Source organism: Bos javanicus, chromosome 8 (assembly GCF_032452875.1).
Source record: "Bos javanicus breed banteng chromosome 8, ARS-OSU_banteng_1.0, whole genome shotgun sequence".
Lineage (NCBI taxonomy): Eukaryota > Metazoa > Chordata > Mammalia > Artiodactyla > Bovidae > Bos > Bos javanicus.
The window spans coordinates 10,827,117-10,853,748 of NC_083875.1; the positions used below are offsets into that span (position 1 = coordinate 10,827,117).

The 26,632-nt window shown below is 40.0% G+C and overlaps 1 protein-coding gene across 4 annotated transcripts in view; it reads left to right on the plus strand.

The window, feature by feature from the left end:
* FBXO16 (F-box protein 16) overlaps positions 1–26,632 on the plus strand; it is a 63,852-nt gene that overhangs the window by 11,507 nt on the left and 25,713 nt on the right. For 3 of the 4 annotated variants that reach the window (XR_009737933.1, XM_061425051.1, XM_061425052.1), the window contains exons 3-6: positions 4,758–4,793; positions 15,668–15,874; positions 20,522–20,686; positions 24,871–25,103. Coding sequence is in view for 2 of the 4 variants with exons in the window: in XM_061425051.1 (XP_061281035.1) it covers positions 4,758–4,793; positions 15,668–15,874; positions 20,522–20,686; positions 24,871–25,103 (641 nt within the window). In the remaining 2 variants the exon portion in view is untranslated. Of the gene's footprint in view, positions 1–4,757; positions 4,794–15,667; positions 15,875–20,521; positions 20,687–24,870; positions 25,104–26,281; positions 26,514–26,632 lie in introns of all 4 variants that reach the window. The other variant, XR_009737934.1, reaches the window with a different exon arrangement.

Consider the following 26,632-nt stretch of genomic DNA (forward strand, 5'->3'; position numbering starts at 1 on the left):
TATAAGTATGTATTTCTTTGCTGTCTAGTGTAGGTTTTTTTTTTCCATCTAGTGTTTTAATTGAAAGTGATCAACTTTTTTTTTTTTAATATGGTTCACACATGTAGTACAGTACACATGTAGTTAAAAGGGTGTTCTGAGAAAAAGCACCTAACCACCATCCATCAGTCATCATTTAGGAGCCCCAAAATGTCTTATGCCTCCATGGTAATGATGTCACATGGTGAAATATGCAACCACAGCGTCAACAGACTAAAATAACAACCATGGGATTTTGACTTAACAGCAGGCTCTGAGTAAACTGTGATGTAAACAAACTGCAGTATTCTGCAAGGAAAGACGATTCTCTCTAATGTTTTCCACTTGAAGTGATACTGTTTCCGGGCTCTTTTTTTATTTTAATCGAAGTATGGCTGATTTACAATGTTGTGTTAGTTTCAAGTGTACAGCAAAGTGATTCAGTTATACATATATATATCTATTCTTTTTCAGATTCTTTCCCTTAAGGGTAATTACACAATATTGAGTAGTGTATGTACTATAAGTAGGTCCTTGTTGGTTATTTATTTTATATATGGCAGTTTGAATATGTTAATCCCAAACTCCCAATTTATCCCTTCAACCCTCTTCCAGATTTTTAAGATCAAAAATCTGATTGCAAATCCTTGGAATGAAGGCTTGCTCCCAACCAGAGACTAAAATTCTGAGTCTGCCTAAGGACCTGACAGTTAAATAATTTGTTCCAAATTATACTTCTTGTCAAGGGTAGAGTCAGAACCAGATCTGAGTTTGTCTAGTGTTTGTCTTTCTGCCCCTCATGCCTATCAGTTCCTGCTGCTGCTGCTGCTGCTGCTGCGTCGCTTCAGTCATGTCCGACTCTGTGCGACCCCATAGACGGCAGCCCACCAGGCTCCCCCGACCCTGGGATTCTCCAGGCAAGAACACTGGAGTGGATTGCCATTTCCTTCTCCAATGTATGAAAGTGAAAAGTGAAAGTGAAGTTGCCCAGTCCTATCCGACTCTTAGCTACCCCATGGACTGCAGCCTACCAGGCTCCTCCATCCATGGGATTTTCCAGGCAAGAGTACTGGAGTCGGGTGCCATTGCCTTTTCCTACCTGACTCTAATCGCCTTTTGGTGAAGAACTGGATTTGCTTGGACTCTGCTTAGACTTGGTCATTGGCCCTCTAAAGACCCTACCTCCCACCCTCTTTATTTTATTTTATTATCAATGACTGACTTTATTTATTATTTATTTATTTAAATATTTATTTTATTTATTTGTTTGACTGCACTGGGTCTTCATTACGGCATGCAGGATCTCTAGATGCGGAATCTTTTTAGTTGCAGCATGTGGAATCTAGTTCCCTGACCAGAGATGGAACTCAGGCCCCCTACATAAGGAGTTTGGAGTCTTAGCCACTAGACCACCAGGGAAGTCCACCTGCCACATTCTTGCTCTCCCACCCCTTCAAGTCGGTGCCCCTTTCTTTCTGATGCCTTCTGTTGTCATTGGACACCACGATGGTCCTCCCATCCTCCTTTTGAAAGGGGGTTGTCATCCTGGGACCTAATTGTTTTTTTTTTCCCACTCTCAGGTCAAACCACGGGCAGCAATTCATTGAGAATGTAGGGCTTGAGGTCAGAATAGGGAAGATCAAGGTTAGGGGTCAGAATAGAAAGACCATGGTTCTAGCAGGGTTTCCTAGGTGTTAGTGATAAAGAATCTGCCTGTCAGTGCAGGATATGCAAGAGACGTGGGTTTGATCCCTGGGTCAGGGAGATTCCCCTAGAGTGGGAAATGGCAACCCAGTCCAGTATTCTTGCCTGGGAAATCCCATGGACAGAGGAGCCTGGCAGGCTACAGTCCATGGGGTCTCCAAGAGTCGGACATGACTAAGCACTCTTGCACCACATGGCTTTCTAGTGAGGAACCAAGTATACTATTCAGCTGAACATACAGTCTGGAACCAATGATTTTTTTTTAATCTATAAAGGTAACCCTTTGGGCCTCTGCTTATCCTCTCTAAAACAGAAAAATTGAACAAAAAGATCTTAAGATTCCTTTTAGCCCTAAAATTCTATGACATCTGAATCTCTTGTTGTTCAGTCAGCAGGTGTTTCGTTGAGAGCCTCCCCTGGAACCTGTGGATCATATAAGGGAAAGTAGCTGTAATTTACCCGGGAAGCGAAAGTGAACAGAATCACCTGGTGGGCAGTAGCAAATCCTAGAAAGGCCAGGTGGAGCATGGGCTGCAAGTGGAGGAGGAGTTGAGAAGAGTGAGACCAGTGGGTACCAGAAAAATGCTGGTGCCCGAGACTTGGGAGGGGAATTAGATGCTTGATAGGATTTTGTTAGACACGAGAGAAGGGTTCAAGAAATGTGTGAATCCTGATTTTTCTCTTTTTTTGGTTATTTTTTATTTTTTCTTGGCTGCACTGAGTCTTCGTTGGTGCACGAGGGCTTTCTCTAGTTGCAGCGAGTGGGGGCTACTCTCTAGTTGCCGCACGTGGACTCCAGGCCATGCGGGATCAATAGTTGTGGATCACTGGCTTAGTTGTCCCAAGGCATGTGGAATCTTCCTGACCAGGAATGGAACCCGTATGTCCTGCACTTGCGGGCAGATTCTTAACCCCTGGACCACCATGAAAGCCCTGAATCCTGATTTTTCAGTCTTCTGAAAATGTCTATAGGTTTTTTTTTTAATTTTATAGGTTCTCTTCTATTTTCTTTTTCTTTGTTTGCTTGTTGTGACCACAACATTGGCCTGTGGAACCTTAATTGCCCAACCAGGGATCAAACCCTCGCTTTCTGCAGTGGAAACACAGAGTCTTAACCACTGGACCACCAGGGAAATCCCCTCTTCTATTTTCATCTAGAAATTCTAAGATTATCTGTCACTGTTATTTGAGGGTCCTAGTAGCCCAGGGGGCAGTTAATTAGGAGGGAGGAGAAAATGGTATTCTTTTTCTTCTTCTATAAAGTATACAAAGTGTCTACCTGTGATATGTGATATTCCCTGGTTAGTAGCAAAGATGGCATTTTACAGGCCTTGAGGTTGTTGTTGAATCAATTATTTCAGTCTCCATTTTGCCTGCCCTTTGAAAGCAGAATTTGAGAGTCTAAAAAAAGGAAGGAAAACAGATCTGTTGGAAGCATGAAACCAGCTCCTCATCCTCCTCCACAAAAGGGAAGAAATAGGCCTGAGCTAGTTTCTAAATAGGAATGTTCTGACAGTGTGAGAGAATTTAGAAAGTGCCAAGAGGAAGGGAAAAACATGGAGCCCAATTTTGAAAGCCGACAGAGTGCAGGGTGGGCGTGAGAGAGACAGTCACACCTGTTCCTGCTGTCTCTTGCTTCCTGGCTCCAGATCGCCCTCCTCTGCCAAACTTTCTCACTCTAGTTGTCCCTTCCTCACCCATTCAGACAGATACACAAATGACTGAAGCTCAGGAAAACACCTCTCCACTAATATGTAAATACACTCACATGGTAGCCATACATCCAAAGGATATTCATTTGTCACAAGCATATTCATTCCTTCCAGCAAGCTTGAGCACTTGTAATATGCCACATAGAGCACTCTGCAGTGGAGAAGTCAAGGTGAATAAGACATAGTTTCTGTCCTCAATGGTATATAACAACAAACCTATACAGATAAACACTGAGCTATAAGCCCAGAGGCGCACATATGCAAACATATAAGTAATGTACACCCACTGATATGTGAACTCATGAAATAAAAAAACAGAGTTGCTCACTCATGAATTTCACAAGTTCTAATACTAGTAATGCTGAAATATTTGGAGGGAGGTTCTCCGTTTTCCTATTTTTTTCCTTTGTCAGTTTTGTCATCACCTTTCAAATTCCAAAAATGATTCCACTTTATAGTTCCATTCTTTTCTAATTTCTTGCCTTTATTTATTTATTTTTGTGTGTGTGTATAATCAAGTTTTAGTAAAGTATAAAGGAGATAAAGAAAGATTCTGACATAGACATCAGAAGGGGGCAGAAAGAGTGCCTCCGCCACCCCCTGCTAGTCTTTAGCAGGAAGTTATATACCGACTGTAGTGAATAGTGAAGTCGCTCAGTCGTATCCAACTCTTTGTGACCCTGTGGACTGTAGCCTACTAGGCTTCTCCGTCCATGGGATTCTCCAGGCAAGAATACTGGAGTGGGCTACCATTTCCTTTTCCATATTTCTTGCCTTTAAAAAATAATTTATTCTCTACGATGAATTGATTCACATGGAGAAACTGAGAAAAAAGAAAGTTTGCCCAAGTTGTAATTATAGTTACCCTTTCAGGTACAAAATCTATCTCTTTATACTCAGTTGATAAAATGGAAAAGACTGGCAATATTTAGTGATTGATCCTTTAATGATGTCTTTTTAAAATTTATTTATTTTATTTTTGACTGTGCTGGGTTTTCATTGCTGTGCACGGGCTTTCTTTAGTTTGGGCAAGCAGGGGCCACTCTCTGGCTGCAGTGAGCAGGCTTCTCATTATGGTGGCTTCTCTTGTTGGGGAGCAGGGGCTCTAGGGCATGCAGGCTTCAGTTCTTGTAGCACGTGTGCTCAGTTGCACCGAGGCATGTGGAATCTTTTGGAACCAGGGATTGAACCCGTGTCCCCTGCATAGGCAGACAGATTCTTAACCACTGGACCACCAGGGAAGTCCTAATGATGTCTTTTTAATGGGTATTTTGAACCGTGAAATATGAAATCATTCCATCTTTTTTTTTTTTTTAATTGTAGGTATTTGAAGAAAGAAGAGCTCTGCTTGGAAAATGGGTAACTATTTAAAGTATACTTGATTCTAAGTCAAAAAGAGAAAGACAGACACCATATGAATATCACTTATATGTGGAATCTAAACTGAACCTACCCTCAAAACAGAAACAGACTCACAGACGTAGAGATCAGACTTGTGGTTGCCAAGCGGGAGGAGAGGAGGGAGCAGGACGGACCGGGAGTTTGGGGTTGGTAGATGCAAGCTATTACATTTAGAATGGCTAAGCAACAAGGTCCTCCCATATAGCACAGGGAACTATATCTAGTATCTTGGAATAAGCCATAATGAAAAAGAACATTAACAAAGGAGTGTGTATAAATCTATATATCTATATATCCATATCTAAGTTACTTTCACACTTCCTCAAAGGAAACACAGTCTCAAGGACCATTGTCCATGATCAAAGTACAGTAAGTCCACTATGTATGAATGAGTTCTGTCCCAAAAGTGAATTCATAGGTCCAGTTTGATCATAAATCCAACAAAATTAGCCTTGCTGCTACTGCTAAGTCGCTTCAGTCATGTCCAACTCTGTGCAACCCCATAGATGGCAGCCCACCAGGCTCCCCCGTCCCTGGGGTTCTCCAGGCAAGAACACTGGAGTGGGTTGCCTTTTCCTTCTCCAATGCATGAAAGTGAAAAGTGAAAGTGAAGTTGCTCAGTCATGTCTGACTCTTCGCGACCCCAGGGACTGCAGCCTACCAGGCTCCTCCATCCATGGGATTTTCCAGGCAAGAGTACTGGAGTGGGGTGCCATCACCTTCTCTAATCAAAGTTAGCCTTGGTACCCAACTAACACAATTGACTACATCCTGCTGTTTGTAAGCTTGCTTCTAGACATCCTGGGCTTGAAATTAAAAAACTGTTCTACTGTACTCTACACAGTACTGTAAAGTACACAAAAGCACAGCCACCTGTAGAGGATGGACATACATGACCGAGAACACCAGACACATGAACTAATGTGATTGGACATTCGAACACACATTTGCATCTTTGAAAGTTCGAAACTCAAATGTTTGTATGAGGGGACTTACTCTATCCATCTCTAGCCAATGTGTATTACTCATCAAATTCCTCTACAGTCTCATTGAGAGTCTCTTCCACCCAAGAGAACTGGAAACATGGTCATACAAAAACATGTACACTAATGTTCACAGTGGCATTATTCATAATTGTCAAAAATGTAAACACCCAAACGTCCATTTGGTGAGAAATAGATAAACAAAACAGGGTCTAGCCAAACAATGGAATAGTATTCAGCCTTAAAATGAAAGGCAGTTCTGTTTCAAGCTACTCACAGGAATGAACTTTGAAGACACTGTGCTACGTGAAATGAACCAGATACAAAAGGACCAATATTGTTTGATTCCACTTTTATGAAGTTCTTAGAATAGGCAAATTCACAGAGAAAGAAAGTAAAATAAAGGTTACGAAGGAATCAGGATGTTATTTAATGGGTACAGAGTTTCCGCTTGAGTTTTAAAAACAGTTCTTCAGACGGATGGTGGGGATGTTGCACAACAGTGCGAGTGTGCTTCATGTCACTGAACTGTACACTTAAAAATGGTTAAGATGGTCAATTTTGTAATATATAAATTTTGCCATAAATTTTAAAAGGCAAGGGCAAGAAAAAAGAATGAAGTACTATGCTACAACATAGATAAACTTTGAACGTAGTGTGTGAGTGAAAGAAACCAGACACCGAAGCCACCTAATATATGATTTCATTTATATGAAATATTCAAAATAGACAAATCCATAGAGACAGAAAATAGATGAGTGGTTTCTAGGGGCCAGGGAGCAGGGGAGGAGTGACTGACTGTAATGGGTATGGAATTTATTTGGGGGGTAATGAAAATGTTCTGAAATTAGACAGTAGTGATGGCTTTACAGCCTTGTGAATATACTAAAATGCTGGGTGGTGTGGCGTATGAATTGTACCTTAATTAAAAAAAAACAAATCAGGATCCCTTTAAAAAAATTATACTTGGATTTCTTTAACTGTGCTGCTGCTGCTAACTTGAAATAGTCCATCTTTAAAGCATACAGTCAAAGCCTTCTTTCCTTTGAAGGGAGCATCTTTGCCCCAGAATATAGTAGTACACAGAATATCCTACCCTGTGAGTTACTGAGATTCATTTTCCCGAATGTCTTAGTCCATTCCGGGTGCTATAACAAAACACTGGTGGGGGTGGGGGCTTATAAACAGCAGAAAACTTATTTCTCATAGTTCTAGAGGTTGGAAAGTCCAAGATCAAGATGCTGGCAGACTCGGTGTCTGGTGGGAACCTACTTTCTGGCTGAGAGACTCTCCATGTGTCTTCACATGACAAAAAGTCTAAAGGTCACTCTGTAGTCTCTTTAATAAAGGACACTAAACCCATTCATGAGGGCTTCCCTGGTGGCTCAGTGGTAAAGAATCCGCCTGCCAATCAGGAAACTCTGGTTCGCTCTCTGGGTCAGGAAGAGCCCCTGGAGTAGGAAGTGGCAACCCACTCCAGTATTCTTGCCTGGGAAATCCCATCGACAGAGGAGCCTGGTGGGCTACAGTCCACAGGGTCGCAAAGAGCCGGACACAACTGAGCAACTGAGCATGCGTGCTCCCAATCCCATATATGAATGTGCTCCCTCATGACCTAATCCTCTCAAAGGCCCCACCCACCTCCCTGGGTCATTACCATAGGGTTAGGGTTTCAATTTAGGAATTAGGGGTGACATAAACATTTAATCCATCCCACTAAGACGAAGATAAAAAGCATTGTATCTTACTGTTCTTATTTGTCTGATTTAGTCACCACTTCTTCTCTGTGCTGGTCTACAAGCTCCAGTCTAAGGAGATTTACTAACCTAAAGAAAAAAAAAGTCATGTACACAGTGTTTCTGGAAGACTTTACATATCCCCTGGAGAAGGAAATGGCAACCCATTCCAGTATTCTTGCCTGGAAAACCCCATGGACAGAGGAGCCTGTCAGGTTACAGTCCGTGGGGTCAAAAAGAGTTGGACAAGACTGGTCGACTTCACTTTACTTTTACAAGAAAAGGGGCAATATTGATTTCCTTCAGACAGGAAAACTGTCTAAAGGGTGGAAGAGATTCTTACCTGGAGAGCCTTTTGTGTCTTTTGAATTTTTAATCTTGTGAAGGTAATACCTATTCAAAATAATAATAAAATTTTATAAAATAAATTCACTAAAAATGGCAAAATGAAAAATACCCAAAATTTAAAATCTAAGTTTTTCTCATATTGTGTTTGTGTTTTTAAACGAACTTTGTTACCAACAACTTAAAAAAAAGACTTATTAAAAAAAGCAAATAGATAAAATAAAAAGAGATATCTTTAAAATGACTATATTTGCATTTTCATTCTACTTACTATGAGTGGAAATTCCTAAATTAATATAACTAGGGCCAATGTTCAGGCAGAATTCATTGGTATGGCTGACCTGCCTCTGTCTATTTTGATTGGTTGGTAGCATTGCCTGGAGAAGGCAATGACACCCCACTCCAGTACTCTTGCCTGCAAAATCCCATAGATGGAGGAGCCTGGTAGGCTGCAGTTCATGGGGTTGCGAAGAGTCAGACACGACTGAGCGACTTCACTTTCACTTTTCACTTTCATGCATTGGAGAAGGAAATGGCAACCCACTCCAGTGTTCTTGCCTGGAGAACCCCAGGGACGGGGGAGCCTGGTGGGCTGCCTGCCGTCTATGGGGTCGCACAGAGTCAGACATGACTGAAGCGACTTAGCAGCAGCAGCAGCAGCATTGCCAGTTGTTAAACATTTTTAATATCACCCTGGATAAAATTCAAGGTCTTCAAACTTTTTAAAAGATCTTGTTGAGTCTTTTCTTTTACCATAACTAATAGAAGCATATATTTGCAAAGGTCACTGATATTTGCAAAGATCATTAATTATCTCTCTACTCCAATCAGTCAAACTGCAGGGTCAGGCATGGTTTTACCGTGCTCCTTGTTGTATATTGCTTGATGCTATCAGGCATTTAATAAATACTTTCTAAATGAATAAATGATACTCACTGGTTTTTCTCTTTTGCCCAACAACAAACTTATTCCATAAATTCACTACATCATATGGTAATCTTTATACCTCCATGAAAGCCACATGAATTAAGTTTGAAGGGGATATTTCCAGTTTATTTTTATTCAGTTTTCTCTCTCCATTTTAGGTTTTAGGCTTTTTTTGTCTGTGTGTTTTATGAACAACATAACAGGTGGATAGCATAAGGAATGCATTTTCAATAAAGAAGAAAGGAGAGAAGTAAAGATTCAGGTTTTTAAATTTTTTCCTTTATTTATGGCTGTGCTGGGTCTTCCTCGCTGCACAGACTTTTCTCCAGTTGTGGTGTGCAAGCTTCTCATTGCCATGGCTTCTCTTGTTGCAGAGCATGGGCTCTAGAGCCTTCTCGTTTAAGTTGTGGCGTGTGGGATCAACACGGGCTCAGTAGTTGTGGCATACGGGCTTAGTTGCTCCGCTGCATGTAGGATCTTCCCGGATCAGGGATCAAACCCATGTCACCTGCGTTGGCAGGCAGATTCTTTACCACTGAGCCACCAGGGAAGCCCGAGGATACTGATTTTTAAACTTAGCATTACTTGGGATTTTCACTGTAGGACTCAAGTATTGGCTTTAAAGCTCAATCTCATATTAGAAGTAAAGTCAGTTTTAAAAACAATCTGGATAGTAAGGGGCAAGATGTAATGTGAAACCTATTCAATGATAGACAGTCCAAAAAGTATTTTATTTTTAGCCATGTGTGCATCCTCAGTCGTGTCTGACTCTTTTGTGACTCCATGAACTGTAGCCCGCCAAGTTCCTCTGTCCATGGGATTTTCTAAGCAAGAATATTGGAGTGGGTTGCCATTTCCTTCTCCAGGGGATCTTCTCAACCCAGGGATCAAACCCAGGTCTCCCGCATTGCAGACAGATTCTTTACCAGCTGAGCCACCAGGGAAGCCCAAGATATTATAACCAAAAGGCAAAAAATAACAACCTCTTCCTTCATCTTGACCTCACTGCCTGAGAACTTTCCTTCCCTTGGTGTGAGATGAGTGGTACTAATGCCCTAGCAATGGTCCTCACATCTTCAAAGTGCAGCAAGAATCCTTGTAACAACTACTCTGAAAATGGGATTTTCACAATCCTATTGTCAAGAAATCCCTATACAACGGCATTAAAAGTAACTATAAAATATAATTATGATATGATATAAGATAGTATTGTTGCTGTCTAGTCACTAAGACCCTGTGGACTGTAAGGCCACCAGGCTCCTCTGTCCATGTCATTTCCCAGGCAAGGATACTGGAACCCGTGCCATTTCCTTCTTCAAGGGATCTTCCTGACCCAGGGATTGACCCCCTTTCTCCTGCTTGGCAGGCGTATTCTTTTCCATTGAGTCACCAGTGATGGCCATATAAGATAGTATAGCATAAAATAATACAGCATAATGTCATATATTAATTATATATGATATTAATATTAAAAAGGAACTAACTATAAAATGAGGTATCATACATGGTACCAGGATAAGAAAATGGTCCTAGCTGCTCCCTTGTCTCACACGTTAGATCCCTGGCTATGATGTTTTGGCTCTTTTTTCTTGAAGAGCTGAAGCAAGAGATGTGGGATAGATATATATGCTATGCTAAGTCACTTTAGTCGTGTCCGACTCTGTGCAACCCCACAGACGGCAGCCTACCAGGCTCCCCCGTCCCTGGGATTCTCCAGGCAAGAATACTGGAGTGCATTGCCATTTCCTTCTCCAATGCATGAAAGTGAAAAGTGAAAGTGAAGTTGCTCAGTCGTGTCCGACTCTGAGCGACCCCATAGACTGCAGCTACCAGGCTCTTCCGTCCATGGGATTTTTTTTTTAATCTATTTTATATATAATAGATATATATACTACTATAGATAAAACAGATAAAAAAAAAAACAAAACCAGGAACCTACTGTATAGCACAAGGAACTATATCCAATATCTTATAATATCCTACAGTGGAAAAGAATCTAAAACAATATATGTGTGTGTGTGTGTGCATATATATATCTGAATCACTATGCTATATACCTGAAACATTGTAAATTAACAATGCTTCAATTTAGAAATTTTTTTAAAAAAGAGAAAGATACTGGGCGATTACCAAATTCATGTACAGTTAATTCTTCCATGGATTATCTACTTTTTGGATTATTCCCAGCACCTTTTAAATTCCAAGGGGATTTTCCCCAGCCGTTAAGCATTCTTCTCAGTCATCTACCCACCTTCAACTGGTAGAAGTTCAAGGAATGCAAATTCGTTTTCTATTAGACTAAATAAACACAATTAGAAAGGAGAAACCCCCAAGGCAAGAACACCTATCAAAGCCAAATATAAATTATCTTTGACTGTTATAATCAGGGAAATAAATGAGAAACCAATGTAATTATCTTTTTAATCTCTAGAGGAAAAGGTTTGAATGTTTTCTTTTATAGATTTCTTCAGCACTTTATAATCCTAATGCTCTTTTATATTCATTCTAAATCACTGTTCTTCAATCTGAGCCTGTTCTCTTCTTGTGGGCACCCATGAAAATAATTGAGCTGAACTCAGTCCTCCCAAATGTGCTTCCTGTCCTTGTTAATGTACAAACATGGTAACTTTATGCTTTGCAATTTAATTATTTGCATATTAATGATTTACCCCTCATGCTTAGTATTTTTAACATCACTATGATATTTTATAACAGGGGTCCCCAACCTCTGGGCCACAGACCCGTTGGTACCTCCCATCAGATCAGCAGTGGCATTGCATTAGAAATAAAGTGCACAATAAATGTAATGCTATGGTTTTTCCAGTAGTCATGTATGGATGTGAGAGTTGAACCATAAAGAAGGCTGAGTAATGAAGTATTGATGCTTTTGAACTGTGGTGTTGGAGAAGACTCTTGAGAGTCCCTTGGACTGCAAGGAAATCAAACCAGTCAATCCTAAAGGAAGTCAGTCCTGAATATTCATTGGAAGAACTGATGCTGAAGCTGAAACTCCAATACTTTGGCCACCTGATGCGAAGAACTGACTTAGTTGCTGGGAAAGATTGAAGGCAGGAGGAGAAGGGGACAATAGAGGACCAGATGATAGGAAAACATCACTGACTCAGGACATGAGTTTGAGCCAGCTCCAGGAGATGGCGAAGGACTGGGAAGTCTGGCATGCTGCAGCCCATGGAGTTGCAAAGAGTTGGACGTGACTGAGCGACTGAACTACAACAAAATGTAATGCTCTTGAATCACCCTGAAGCCATCCCTCTCTGCCTGTTCCCCCAGTCTGTGGAAAAATTCTCTTCTATGAAACTGGTCCCTGGTGCCAAAAAGGTTGGGTACCACTGTTTATAATATTAGGAATTTTATACATATTTTCATTTATTTAATCTTCCCAGTAACTCTAAATTTAGATATAATTATTCTCAATGTATAAATGAAGAAATTAAGAGGTTCTTAGTGAGACTCTGAATGGCCTCATTCCCAAAGCCCCCATGCATGCTTAATGCCATATTTTCTCTTATCATGTTGCTGAGCTGATCCACTATTGTGAGGCATTTGGGGTTATTTCTGATTTACTGTAGTGCTAATTATATCCCATAAAATTTTTTTCGTAACCTTAATCATCCTGGGTCCCCATGTAGCTCAGTTTCTACAGAGTAGCACGTAGCACCACCCAAAGTAATTTTAAAGATGAATACCAATTTTCATGTTGTCTCTCAAAGAAAAGTCACAGGGGATCCAATTCAGAGCTCATAACAATACTTACCAGATCCCCTTTCTTCATTCCCCAGTTCTCTCACGCTGTATAACTGCCGGAAAGGCAGTTACAGTCTAAACCGCCACAAACTGCCTTCAAGCCAAAACCCTGCAGCCCTCCTGTCTCCATGTGCCCCCACTGGCTCCTTGTTTTAGAGATCACCGCAGCATCGTGGGCTGGTCCTTCCCCTGGCCCTTACCACTCTGGTCTGGCTTCTCTATCACTCTAATAACCCATCCCCAAAGGAAAGACGTCTCATTTTATGTTAGTTGGAAATATGTTAGTTGGACTGTGCAGAAACAGGCCGAGAGGAAATCTGGGAACATTCATACATGAATACATTTTATTCATTTATTTGTAAGTTAAGGTTTCTGATTTTTTTTTTATTCATTTTAGAGTCCCCCCTCCCTCTTGAATGATAGTGTCCAAAGTGAGATTCATGAGCACTGAATAGATCTGGTAACAGTGAATAGTTTTTGTTTTATTTAAAAATCTTTGGTTTGGCTGCTCTGGGTCTTTGTTGCAGAACACAGGCTTTCTCTAGTTGTGGCATGTGGGCTCTTAGTTCCCTGAGCAGGTATCAACCCTAGTCCCTTGCGTTGGAAGGCAGGTTGTTTTTATTTATTTGTTTATGGCTGAGCTGGGTCTTCGTTGCTGTGTGCGGGCTTTGTCTAGTTGTTGTGAGCATGGGACCACTCCTCCCTACTTGCAGGATGCAGTCTTCCTACTGCAGTGGCTTCTCTCGTTGCAGAGCACAGGCTCTAGGATGCTTGGGCTTCAGTCGCCGTGGCATGTGGGCTCAGCAGTTGTGACTCTCAGGCTTAGTTGCCCTGCAGCACATGGAATCATCCCAGACCAGGGATGGAACCCATGTCCCCTGCACTGGCGGATTCTTAACCACTGGACTACCAAGGAAGTCCCACAGTGAATGGTTTTAATCAAGAGGTACTCCAACTAATTAAAAAAAATAGATCCTATGATTATAAAGAAGCTGACTTGTCATAAGGTGTGTCAAAAATACATTTTTACTTTATATGCCTTTTTAGGTGGTCAATGTATTTTATAATTACAACTAAAGTATTATAAAATTCTGATTACTTTATAATAACTAGCAAATATCTATCAGTGAAAGGCAATAACATATAAAATACAAGTAGCCCCAGACTTCCCTGTTTTCTCTTCTCTAGTGGACTAAAGAAGAAAAACAGAGATTTAGACTCTGATAACAGCTCCTTCAGCTGCTAGCTGTTCACATAAGAACCTTTCTTTTGATTTTGGCCAGCTCTCACGTTCTCATCTTTGATCAGTCACTGATCTTGGGACTGGCTTGGGGTCATCATTGGGGAAAATTGTGAAGTAACCCAAGCATTTGTTTGGGATGCCCCAGATTGCTTTGGCATGTACTTCCTGTCTCTGGCACTCTTTTTTTTCCAGGTCCTGCTATCGACTTTTCCTCTCCAATCATATCAATCATTTTCATATTAGTAGGACTTTAACTGGGGCTTCCCAGGTGGTGCTAGTGGTAAAGAATCCGCCTGCAAATGCAGGAGACCCAGAAGACGCAGATTCGATCCCTGGATTGGGAAGATCCCTTGGAATAGGAAATGGCACCCCATCCCAGTATTCTTGCCTGGAAAATTCCATGGACAGAGGACCGTAGCGGGCTCAGCAAAGACTCAGACAAGAGTGAGTGACTGAGAACACACACACACACACACACAGGACTTTAACCCTATATACTCCCCCTTCTCAGAGATATTTGCTCGTATTGCCTTATCTCTAATTGTGAACACAAAGGTTTGTTTCTGGTCCTGGAGTTTTAATCACTAATGAGCTGATATAGAAACTGTGGGGGGAGACTGACTGCCCAGGTGTCTTCTCTTAAGGTTGTACTGGCTTAAGATGCTTTGGCTTAGCAACTTTTTGGCTTTACAGTGATGCAGAAGTGATAGACGTTCAGTAGACACCATATTTAAAATTTTGTATTTGGGTTTTTTTGGGAGGGGTGGCTAGCCATGTGCAGTAGGAAACTCATTTATGGTGCTGGGCAGCCAGTGAGCCACAGCTCCCAGTCAGCCACTCGGTCACAAGAGTACAGGCCAAATACACTTAAAACCATCAGTACCCAGACAGCCATTCTGGCTTCACATTCGTTGTGCTTGTGTACATGCTAAGTTGTGTCAGTCGTGTCCAACTCTGTGCAACCCCATGGACTGTAGCCCACCAGGCTCCTCTGTCCATGGAACTCTCCAGGCAAGAATACTGGAGTGGGTTGCCATTCCCTTCTCCAGGTGTAGTAGTCAATAAATTACATGAACTAGTCAACACTTTATTCTAAAATAGGCTTTGTCGTAGATGATTTTGCCCAACTGTAGGTTCATGTGAGGGCTTTCCTGGTGTCTCAGTGATAAAGAATACCCCTGTCAATGCAGGAGACTTAGGTTTGATCCCTGGGTCAGGAAGATCGCATGGAGGAGGGCATGGCAACCCACTCCAGTATTCTTGCCTCGAGAATCCCATGGACAGAGGAGCCTGGTGGTCAACAGTTCATAGGGTTGCAAAAGAATTGGACATGACTGGGTGACTAAACAACAGCAACAAGCATCAGGGTTCATGTAAGTGTTCTGAGCACATTAAGGTAGACTGGGCTAAGCTAGGATGTTTGGTAGATTAAGTGTATTACATGCGTTTTTAATTTATGATATATTCAATTTGTGATGGATTAATTGGGATATAGCCCCATCAGAAGTTAAAGAAGATCTATATTTTACAAGTCTATATATATTCTCGGTTTATGACTATGACCAGCTCCCAAATTTTTCTGTAATTCCAACTTTTGAGGTCAGGTGTACATCTGTGTCCACACCGGCCTTGCTTGGGCTCACACACACAAATGTGAGAAAGAACAGGTAGGTGGCAAAACGTGGGGTGTACTCGTTGGGGAAAGAAATGCATGCAGTTCATTAGGAATAAGTTACTAAACTTTCTATGCAGTTCTTTCTCTCTCTCTGGTGTCAGACTAAACCTGGAGCTTTTTTTTGTTGTTGTTCTGCTTTGCTTTTTTTTTTTTTCCAGTTTGACAAATGGACAGACACTCAGAGGAGAAGAATCCTGACAAGCCTGTTAGAACGCTGCTCCCTGTCACAGCAAAAGTTCTGCTGTCGAAAGCTTCAGGAGAAAATTCCAGCAGAAGCTCTGGATTTTACTACCAAGCTGCCAAGGGTGTTATCTTTACATATCTTTTCTTTCCTGGACCCTCGAAGCCTTTGTCGTTGTGCACAGGTACAGATGAAGAAGCAGTGTTGGGTGTTTTGTAAAGACAGCCTAGAAAACACTGAACCTTGAGGGAAAAAAAGAAAGCATGTATACAAAACCGAGCACTGACAAGACGCTCACTATGTTTAGTTTGTGCAGTTTGAATTGGCCCCATCGCTTTGTGTCTGGTTGTGCATTTAGTGCTCAAAGGGGAGAAAAAGTAAGCCATCAGTAAGTGTCCATAAAACAGTATTAGCCGGTTGGGGAACTGTATACACATGTATATAATGGTCCATCAGCAGAATAATTTTATGTTGCACAGCAGAGGACCATAGTAAAACCTTGAAGTGTAGAGTGCAGGCCATTCACAAATAGAAAAGCGGGAAATAAGATGCTAATGTGATAAATACACGGAGAAGGCAATGGCACCGCACTCCAGTACTCTTGCCTGGAAAATCCCATGGAAGAAGGAGCCTGGTAGGTTGCAGTTCATGGGGTCATGAAGAGTTGGACACGACTGAGCGACTTCACTTTCACTTTTCACTTTCATGCATTGGAGAAGGAAATGGCAACCCACTTGCGTGGAGAATCCCAGGGACAGGGGAGCCTGGTGGGCTGCCATCTATGGGGTCGCACAGAGTCAGACACGACTGAAGTGACTTAGCAGCAGCAGCAGCAGCAAGGAAGGAAGGCTTTGTGAGTGATCTATAATATTCAGAGCCTCAAAAGAAAATGTATAACTTAAAATCTTGCTTTATTTATTTTATATATTTTGTATATATATTATATATGCTTTTAAATAAAGAAAGCAAGATTTTAAGTTGTGATTATAAAAATTAAAATTTTCCCCATAGAGAAGAAAACTGTCAATAAATAGAAACAGTAGACAGGAGGGAATTCCCTGGTAGTGGTTAGGACTCAGTGCTTTCACTGATGAGGGCTCAGGTTCAACCCCTGTTCGGGAAACTAAGAACCCACAAGCTGCTGCAGTGTGCCCCCCCCCAAAAAAAATTAAGATAAACAGGGGAAAAAACATATTGCCAGCAAAGGGGTAATTTTCTTATTTTTTAAACAACGACTATAAATCTACATTAAGAAGAAAAAGAAATCAAAGCCTGGCAGAAAAATGAGCAAAGGAAGTGGACAAATAGTTCACAGAGAGAAAAGCAGATCTTTCTAAAATAGGTAAAAGGCTTAGCTTCGTTTTCATGACATCTTTTGTGACTCAGATGGATTGAGTTTCTTTGTTTCTTCTTTTAGTTTCTTTTTTAGTGATCATATTTTATATTGTTGGGGGTGTGGGGAAACAAGCACCTTCATATGTTGTTGGCAGATAAATTGATGCAAACACCAAGGAGAGCAATTTGGTAGTGTTCAATTTTTAAATAAAGATTCCTGGACATTCCCTGGCAACCCCCGGTTAGAACTCTGTGCTTTCACTACCAAGGATGTGAGTTTGATCCCTAGTTGGGGAACTGAGATCCTGCATACCATGCTGCTGCTGCTGCTGCTGCTAAGTCACTTCAGTCGTGTCCGACTCTGTGCGACCCCATAGACGGCAGCCCACCAGGCTCCCCCGTCCCTGGGATTCTCTAGGCAAGAATACTGGAGTGGGTTGCCATTTCTTTCTCCAATGCATGAAAGTGCAAAGTGAAAGTGAAGTCACTCAGTCGTGTCCGACTCCCAGCGACCCCGTGGACTGCGGCCTTCCAGGCTCCTCCGTCCATGGGATTTTCCAGGCAAGAGTACTGGAGTGGGTTGCCATTGCCTTCTCCAGCATGCCATGAGACATGGCTAAAAACTTTAAAAAAATTTTTAATTAAAAAAAATTAGATTACCTTTGGCCAGTAGTTCCACTTCTTGGAATTTGTCAGATGTCTATACTTCAACACATGCAAAATTTATGTCTGTATAAGAATACTGCATCATTGTTTGTAGTAGCAAAAGGTTGGAAACAATGGAAATGTCTGCTAATAGCAGACTGGTTGCAACCATCTCCGCAATATATCATCAATAAAAAAACAAAGGTGCAGAATTGTCCTACCATTTTGGAAAGAAGAAAAGAATGTACCCATTTTTGTTAACCTTCTGGAATGGCACACAAGAAGCCAGTCACAATGGTTGCATTCAGGAGGGAAATGAGTGGCTAGATGACAAGGATGAGAGAGGTTTTTTTTTTTTACTTTTTTTTTTTTACCATGTGCCCCTTGGTATCTTTGTATTTAGTATTGATGTACACATATTACTTATTCTAAAAATGAAACAATTTGTTTAAAAAATAAAAGCATAGTGTTTTAAATGCCCAGTAATAGAGTATCATTCAGCCATATAATGAATTATTAGGCAGTCATTAGAAAACATGTTTTGGAAGAACAGAGATGCTTATTATGTGTAAAATGAAGAAAGCATGATTTTAAATTGCATGCAGTTTCCCAATTTTGCTTTCATATATACCTGAAAAACAGAAAGGAAAATAACTCTACCAGCTTGTTAATAATGTTTGGTCATCTCTGATTGACAGGGTTCTTGGTATTGTTTTTCTTCAGGTTTCTCAGAATTTTCCATGTTTTTCACAATGAGAATGTTGTCATTCCAGGGAGATGTGATACGAAATAGCTAGTCTTATCATCTATGTGTACCATATGTCAATCGTGGTAGATTTCAGCGTCGTATTTTATTCCAGAACTGACTGTGAGGCAATTGTTCTTTAGCTAGATTCAAAGTAAACAATAAAGTCATTGCACCAAGATGAGCTTTGAGCTGTTAAAAAATGTGGTGGGGGTTGTCTTACAATTTTGAAAGCTCTTACCTACCCTCAATTTTCCTCATTCCTGTTTAGTTTTAAACAAAAAAAAAGCAGCAAAAATCAAAAACAAAGCAAAAACTTATCTACCTCCAGTGCAGAGGGGAAACCCCAACTTAACTACCCAGGTCTAAACCAGATCTAAGTCAAAAGAGAAAAAGGGTGAGAATTAAGAAAAACTTTCTCCCCATCCCCTCCCTCCCAAACTCCACATCTTGATTGAATTAACTACCCATATGAGGATTAAGGGCAGTGCAGTTTCATTCTGGGTTGCATAAAGTGGTTGTGATCTCCGTTTCTGCCTGCAGTGTTGTATCAGATCCTCTAAGCCTTTTCCTCCATCTAGATCCTGAACCTACTATTTCTCCTGATTGTGCCCGCTTCTGCTTCCCTCTCCCCTACATGTCTTATCTTCAGCCCATAAAATAATCCTGGATATAATCAGAACTCCATACACAATGGATGGAAGGAGGGAGGAAGAGAGACAGATAAACAGATGGATGGGTAGCAAGTTCCATTACAGAATGTTCTGCTCCTTTTGGGGGCCCTGAAACATTATTTATTATTGAGTTAACCTTGAAAAAGAGGCCAGTTTCCAAGGATGAAATGAATGTGAAGATTAGCTATCATCTCTGCAATTCCTGATAAGAGACATGGAATGCCTAGTCTCAACTTTATATATGGACTTGACTCTAGTTTCTACTAAGACTTATTTAAAACCTGGAATAAATTATTTTAAACACGACTACACATAATAGGGTCACCTCCACTGTTTGCTGGATGTATAGGATTGACCATAATGCTATGAAAATGGAATGTACTGAATACTTTAAAAAAAATTATTTATTTGGCTGCAACAGGTGTCAGTTGCAGCACGTGGGATCCAGTTCCCTAACCAGGGATCAAACCCTGGCCCCCTGCACTGAAAGCATAGAATCTTAGCCACTAGACCACCAGGGAAGTCCCCAGGATAAATACTTAATGCTCTATTGAATCTTAAAGGCTATTTAGGACACACCAATATAGTATTAGTCATCGTGTTCCCTTTATAAAATTTATATTTAGTTAAATCATAAGAATGGAGGGAAAACAGAAGAATATCATGAACAAAATAAGCAATGCACCAACCGGAGTTTCTGTAGCCTTCATATAACTTTCATATGCAGACTTCCAGAGATCTTTAGAAAGTTCCAGAGTCTTATCTGAAGCTTAGTTTCCCCATTTGCAAGAGGACAATATTAATTATACTGCCCTTCAGGTTGTGACGAGGATGGTTAATAGGTGCTCGATAAATGTTAGTTGACTTGGATTCTGTCTGAATTAACATTTAAAAAAAAGAAAAAGCGGTACAGTGCTCTGTGAGAAGCTGGAGGGATGGGATGGGGAGGGAGGTGGAAGTGGTGTTCAGGTAGAGGGGACACATGTATACCTATGCCACTGTATGGCAAAACCATCATAATGTTGCAAAGTAATTATCCTCCTATTAAAATAAATAAATAAAAATTAAAAAAAAAAATCCTCCTGCCTGGTTAGGAAGCACTTCAGGTAGGAGGTAACTTAGCTGTGATTTGGAGGAAAAGGACCAAAAAGAAACTAGTTGTGAATTCCAGGCCTGGTTTATCTAGTTAAAATTATGTTTGCTCTGATTCATTCATGGGCTTCCCCAGTGGCTCAGCGGTAAAGAACCCGCCTGCAATGCAGGAAACACAGAGAAGTGGGTTCGATCCCTGGGTCAGGAAGATCCCCCTGGAGGAGGTCACGGCAACCCACTCCAGAAAAAAAAAAAAGTTCTCTCAGTACCAGGGTGACAGCTCAAAACCTAGAGAAAGTGGACATATAAACTGAATAGTTTTTTCACATTGTTTTTCCAGGTGAGCTGGCATTGGAAGAACTTGACTGAACTGGATCAGCTCTGGATGCTAAAATGTTTACGGTTTAACTGGTACATCAATTTCTCCCCAACCCCCTATGAGCAGGGTGTATGGAAGAAGCATTATATTCAAATGGTCAAAGAACTCCATGTTACCAAGCCCAAGGTAAATTTGGGAAAAGAAGCAACAGAATTACTAACATCAGCTACTTAGGAATTCTGGAACTAAGTTGGGGAAGGCCTTTGGTTCAAAAGAAATATACCATGACTACAAAATTCCCTTGTTCTAAGAACTCAACAGCTCTTTTCAAGATATCCATGTTAGTTGAAAGTCATCTGACACAAACCACAGTTCCACCTAGGTTAGGACTTGGAGCTCCTCATTCTCTCTGGATTCCTGGATTTCTGTGTCTCTAATGCCTACAGAACACAATTCTGACACAAATCTGCACATTCTGTGGGTAATGTGCAGTATTTATTACCTATGGGTCATCAAATTTTACTTAACCAATTCAAGTTTTCTGTGATTCTACCAGGCAAACTGAAGTTTATGTTTCTATCACTTATAAAGAAAAGTTTTGCAATAAATTAGTAATTAGGAAAGGGCATAATGGGCATATTAAAATTCTTTTTACTTTAGAAACTAGCAATGTAAAGTCCTTACATAGAATCATAAACAGTAAATAATATGAGCATACATTTTTCTAATGGGTTTCTATGCATTATAACCAATGTTTATGTTCATTCTTATAGTCACAGTTAATTAGATAACTTATGGGAAATTTTTATGAGCTTTTTCTTTATGGCATGATCTATATACATGCAGAGTTGTGCATCGTTTTGTATAATAGAAGAGTTCCTGAAAATTATGTGTAAATTAAAATTTTTTAATTATTTTTAAAACCACAGGGATTTTTTTTTATAGAAAAGCTGCAGTGAGTCCTTTTTGAATTGAAGAATCCTTTTGAAATACGAATAGTTGGTTCTTAATATGCTCATTTACGTTTCCTGTTATTGTGTTTACTTGAAGTAGAAACCCTCTACATTTAATATAGTAATAAACTGCATAATTAATACTGTTATAATTACAATGATAAAAGCAGCCTTTCTGATTTCAATGATGGCTGTTCTTCATGAGAATTTCTTTTAAAAAGAAAAATTTTCAGTGCAGTGGTAGAGGAGTTATTTTAAAAATTATAATAGTTATGACTCCTTTTATCACAAGGCTTTCCTTAACTCTCATTCAAAGTCACTCATAGGCAGGGAAAGGCTTCATAGCTGAAGCTTGGGCTGTTCTGGGGCAGAGGAGAGAAAAGTGATTAACCAGGTTGTAGAATGAAAAAAGGTTTTGAATGGGGAGGGAGGAGGGAGGAGGGTTCAGGATGGGGAACACATGTATACCTGTGGTGGATTCATTTCGATATTTGGCAAAACCAGTATAATATTGTAAAGTTTAAAAATAAAATTTAAAAAAATAAAAATAAAAAAAGAAAGAAAAAAGGTTTTGAGTATTGTATGTAATACTGATTTTAATACTTGGTCTTCAACAATAACTCTTTTTCCAGAAACTATTTATGCACTTCCCTGGTGGCTCAGATAGTAAGGAATCCACCTGCAATGCAGGAGGTGCAGGTTTGAGCCCTGGGTCGGGAAGATCCCCTGGAGAAGAGAATGGCAACCCATTCCAGTATTCTTGCCTGGAGAATCTCCATGGTTGGAGGAGCCTGGTGGGCTACAGTCCATAGGATTATAAAGAGTCCGACATGACTGAGCAACTAACACACACATATTTTAAAATAATGAATAGTTCTGATATAAGAAAATTGACAAATTGTTGCTTAGTATTTAATTTCTTTAGGGAGTACTTTGTTATAGTAAATTTCAGTTTTTCTATCAAAGAAAAAATTGGCAAATTAAACCCAGTAATATATAAAAAAAAGAATAATGTATGATGACCAAGTGGGATGTATCCAAAGAGAGTAAGGTTGGCATAATATTCAAAAATCAGTCCATGTAATTCACAGAATAAAAGAGAAAAGATATATGGTCATTTCAATATATGCAAACAAAAGCATTTAAAATTTTTTCAACATTTGCGATTTTAAAAAGTCTCAAAAGGCTTTGAGTAAAGGGAACAAATTTTTTGTTTACTTAACAGAAAAGTCATCAGTGTTCATTATTATCTATTTTGTTAATTGGTCAATATATTGTACTTTTCAAAATTAATGATGTTTATTTATATATATAGTTACTAGCATTCATGCCTAAATTTTATCCCCTGAAACTGCTTTTTTATTATCATGTATTCTTTATTACCAGTGGTGTTAAACAAGACCTCTTCCAGCAAAAATTGATTTCATTCCATATAAACTCAGAAAAATGAAATGAATGTCCATCTTATTTTTTTTATTTTTTGGCCACCTTGTGGATTGTGACTTGGGATCTTAGTTCCCTGACCAGGGATTGAACTCCTGCTCTCGGTAGTGAAAGTGTAGAATCCTAACCACTGGACCACCAGGGAATTCCTTGAATGTCCATTTTAAGTCGGATCCGCCCTGTGCTGTGCTTAGTTGCTCAGTCGTGTCTGACTCTTTTCAACCCCATGGACTGTAGCCCACCAGGCTCCTCTGTCCATGGGGATTCTCCAGGCAAGAATACTGGAGTGGGTTGCCATGCCCTCCTCCAGGATTCGCATAAGACTTTAAATACTAATCTAGTAATGAGCCATCAATTATATAAAAGTAAAATTTTTACTCTACTTTTTACTCTACTACTTACAACCACTCACTAAATCAGTAAATAGTTATTAAACACTGTTATGTGCCATGTGCTAAGAGTTACAATGGTCTTAACCCCACTTTCTGGGAGCCTAGTCTATGGAGAAGGAAACGGCAGCACACTCCAGTGTTCTTGCCTGGAGAATCCCAGGGTCAGGGGAGCTGGTGGGCTGCCGTCTATGGGGTCACACAGAGTCGGACACAACTGAAGCGACTTTGCAGCAGTCTATGGCCAAGGACACAGACCAATAGTTACCACGTTGAATACGAAGTACTATCCTGTAATAGAAATATGTACAAAGAGCAGTTGAAACAAGGGTAAGAAACTAACTGATTCTGCTTGCAGGAACTTGGGGAATTTTTAAATTTTCACAAACAATTTAAGCAAACCAATTTACTGAGCAAAGCTTCCCTAATCTCTTAAAGAACAAAAATTAAGGCTTTAATGGCTTCTTAATATAGCAATACCTCTTCCCTTAGGCTGCAACCGCATAAAAACCCTTATGAATTTTATACACACAAAAAAGAGACTTTCATTTTGGGCAATTAAAAAATAGACTTTCAAAAAAAATAGACCTTCATTTCCCAATTCTTTGGAAATGGCTAAAGTTTTGATAATTGATAAAATCTATAGTTTACCCCTGCATAATGGAAATTGTCTCTGTGTTTTAGATAGGTAGGACAGGGTACTGTTTTTAAGAATGTATATGTTTGTGAACAAATTAACTGCAGTTGTGGAATAACTGTATAATGATATGGTAGGAGAGGTGTCAATACAGGATAGAGAAGTTCATTGTGTGGGCTTGAAGCTGGAGAGTCCTGGATTCAAATTCTGAACCTGTATCTTACTACTTTTGTCTTAATAGTAGTAGTGGAAAAATTAATCAGTTTATCCTACCTTCAGTTTTCTCTTCTGTAAAATGAAAGTAGTTATGATTACCTTTTAAAGTTATTATGAAGGTTAAATAAAGTAATGTAGGAACAGGAATTTCCTGGTGGTCCAGTGGTTAAGACTCTGTGCTTCCAACGTAAGGGGTGCAGGTTCGATCCCTGGTAGTGGGAACTAAGCTCCCGCATGCCTCACTGTATAACCCGCCCCCCTCAAAAAATAATAATATGCAGGAATACTTCCTGAGACAGTGCCTGGCACATACAAGTACCTCTGGGTTGGTGCTTCTGTAATCATTGCTACCATTATCAATGCCATCATGGTGATTATGATAATGCTGATTTTCTTAAAGCATTTATTTATTCATTTTTGGTTGCAAAGGGTCTTCATTACTGCCTTTGGGCATTCACTAGTTGCAGAGAGCAGGGGCTATTCTCTACCTTCCATGCTCAGGATTCTTATTGCGATGGCTTCTCTTGTTGCAGAGCACAGACTCTAGAGCTCTGGCTCAGTGGTTGTGGCACATGGGCAGGTGGAATCTTCTTGGACCAGGGATTGAACCAGTGTCCCCTGCGTTGGCAGGCAGATTCTTAATCACTAGACCTCCAGGGAAGTCCATGTTCTTTGTTTTATTTTTGTTTTTATTACAGTGTTTTGAGAACAGAAATTATTTTCTCCTTCTAGACACCTCCAAAGAATGGGTTTGTGATCGCGGATGTTCAACCCATTAGAAGCAGTTCTCCAGAGGGAAAGCTGTCTCCTTCATCCGCTTTCCGATCCTCTTCCTCTTTAAGAAAGAAGACCCACCCAGGGGAGAAAGAACTCCCACCTTGGAGGTCTTCTGACAAGCATCCAACTGATATCATTCGCTTCAATTACCTGGACAACTGTGACCCCATTGAACACAGCTGGCAAGGGTAAGAACTGTGCCCTTCTCCGTCTCTTTCCTTTTAGAAACAATTTACTGGCTCTTTGGTCTATGAAAAGATGAAAACAGAAGCTACTGTGAAATACAAATACTTTTCACTGGTGGTGGTGGTTTAGTCACTGAGTCATGTCAGACTCTGTGCAACCCCATGGACTGTAGCCCACCAGGCTCCTCTGTCTATGGGGACTCTCCAGGCAAGAATACTGGAGTAGGTTGCCATTCTCTTCTCCAGGGGATCTTCCCAACCCAGGGATCAAAACTGCATCTGCTGCATTGCAGGTGAATTCTTTACTGCTGAGCCACCAGGGAAGCCCCAAGAAGCAAAAAGTGATTGAAAGTAAATGAACCTTTATTAGTAAATTTGACCTTTTCTTTAGGATTTGTTTGCATTTTGTAGCTGTAATGCTTTCGTTACAGCTTCTTTTAATATTTTAATACCTCAAATTCCAATCCAGCACCATAGGGTTCATTATAGTCTTTTCCTTTTCCGTATTTGCGCCTCCCTTCTGTGACATTGATATACATACATATATTTGATTATATATATTATATGATTATATACGATATATATGATTATATTATGTATATTATATATGATTATATTATATATATGGTTATGATTATATATGTACATACATAATTTTGTATGGGCTTCCCTGGTGGCTCAGAACCCACCTACAGTGTGGGAGACCTGAGTTCCATCCCTGGGTTGAGAAGATTCCCTGGAGGAGGGCATGATAACCCACTCCGGTATTCTTGCCTGGAGAATCCCCATGGACAGAGGAGCCTGGCGGGCTACAGTCCATTGAGTCACAAAGAGTTGGACACAACTGAGCGACTAATCACAGTACAGCATAATTTTGTATAAAAAATATATTATATGAAGTATACACATAGAGAATATATTTACTTAACAAATTCTGGAAGTAATTTCTGAATTGCTAACTCATATCATTGTCAAAACAAATTTGCTAACTAGAATTCAATGTTTGTTTCTGGTTCATTTTGCCTTTAGCCTGAGAGTATATACTCATAATAATAATAATGTGGATCTATACTTTATCCTATTATATGCAAGCATTTTAAAAAACAAATATTAATGTTAATACAAACAATAAGATTACTGAAAACAGTTTAAGATGTCTTTGCCTGTGTTTTTGTCCTTAGGATATGTTCTACTAAGGCTATTCAGACAAATGACTGTGTTTAAAGTCCCATGAAGTTATTCCTTTGTGTGGGGTAACACCATCAGCTGTTTTTAGATTTTTGGAATTTTTTTCTTTTATTTCATAATTTTGAGATGGTTCCAAAGTCAAATATACAAAACAAAGTGTATCTGGAGAAGTCTCCAATACTATTTCGTGTTCCTAATTGGATCACAGGGGAATCCTACGGATAGGTAACTATTTTTTAAAATGTCCTTACATTTAAAAAATCATAAAGGAGGGGAGTGGGGCGGATGAAAAAAAGATAAACAAATACAGACACATGCACCCCTTTCTGAAAGAAATGGTGTCA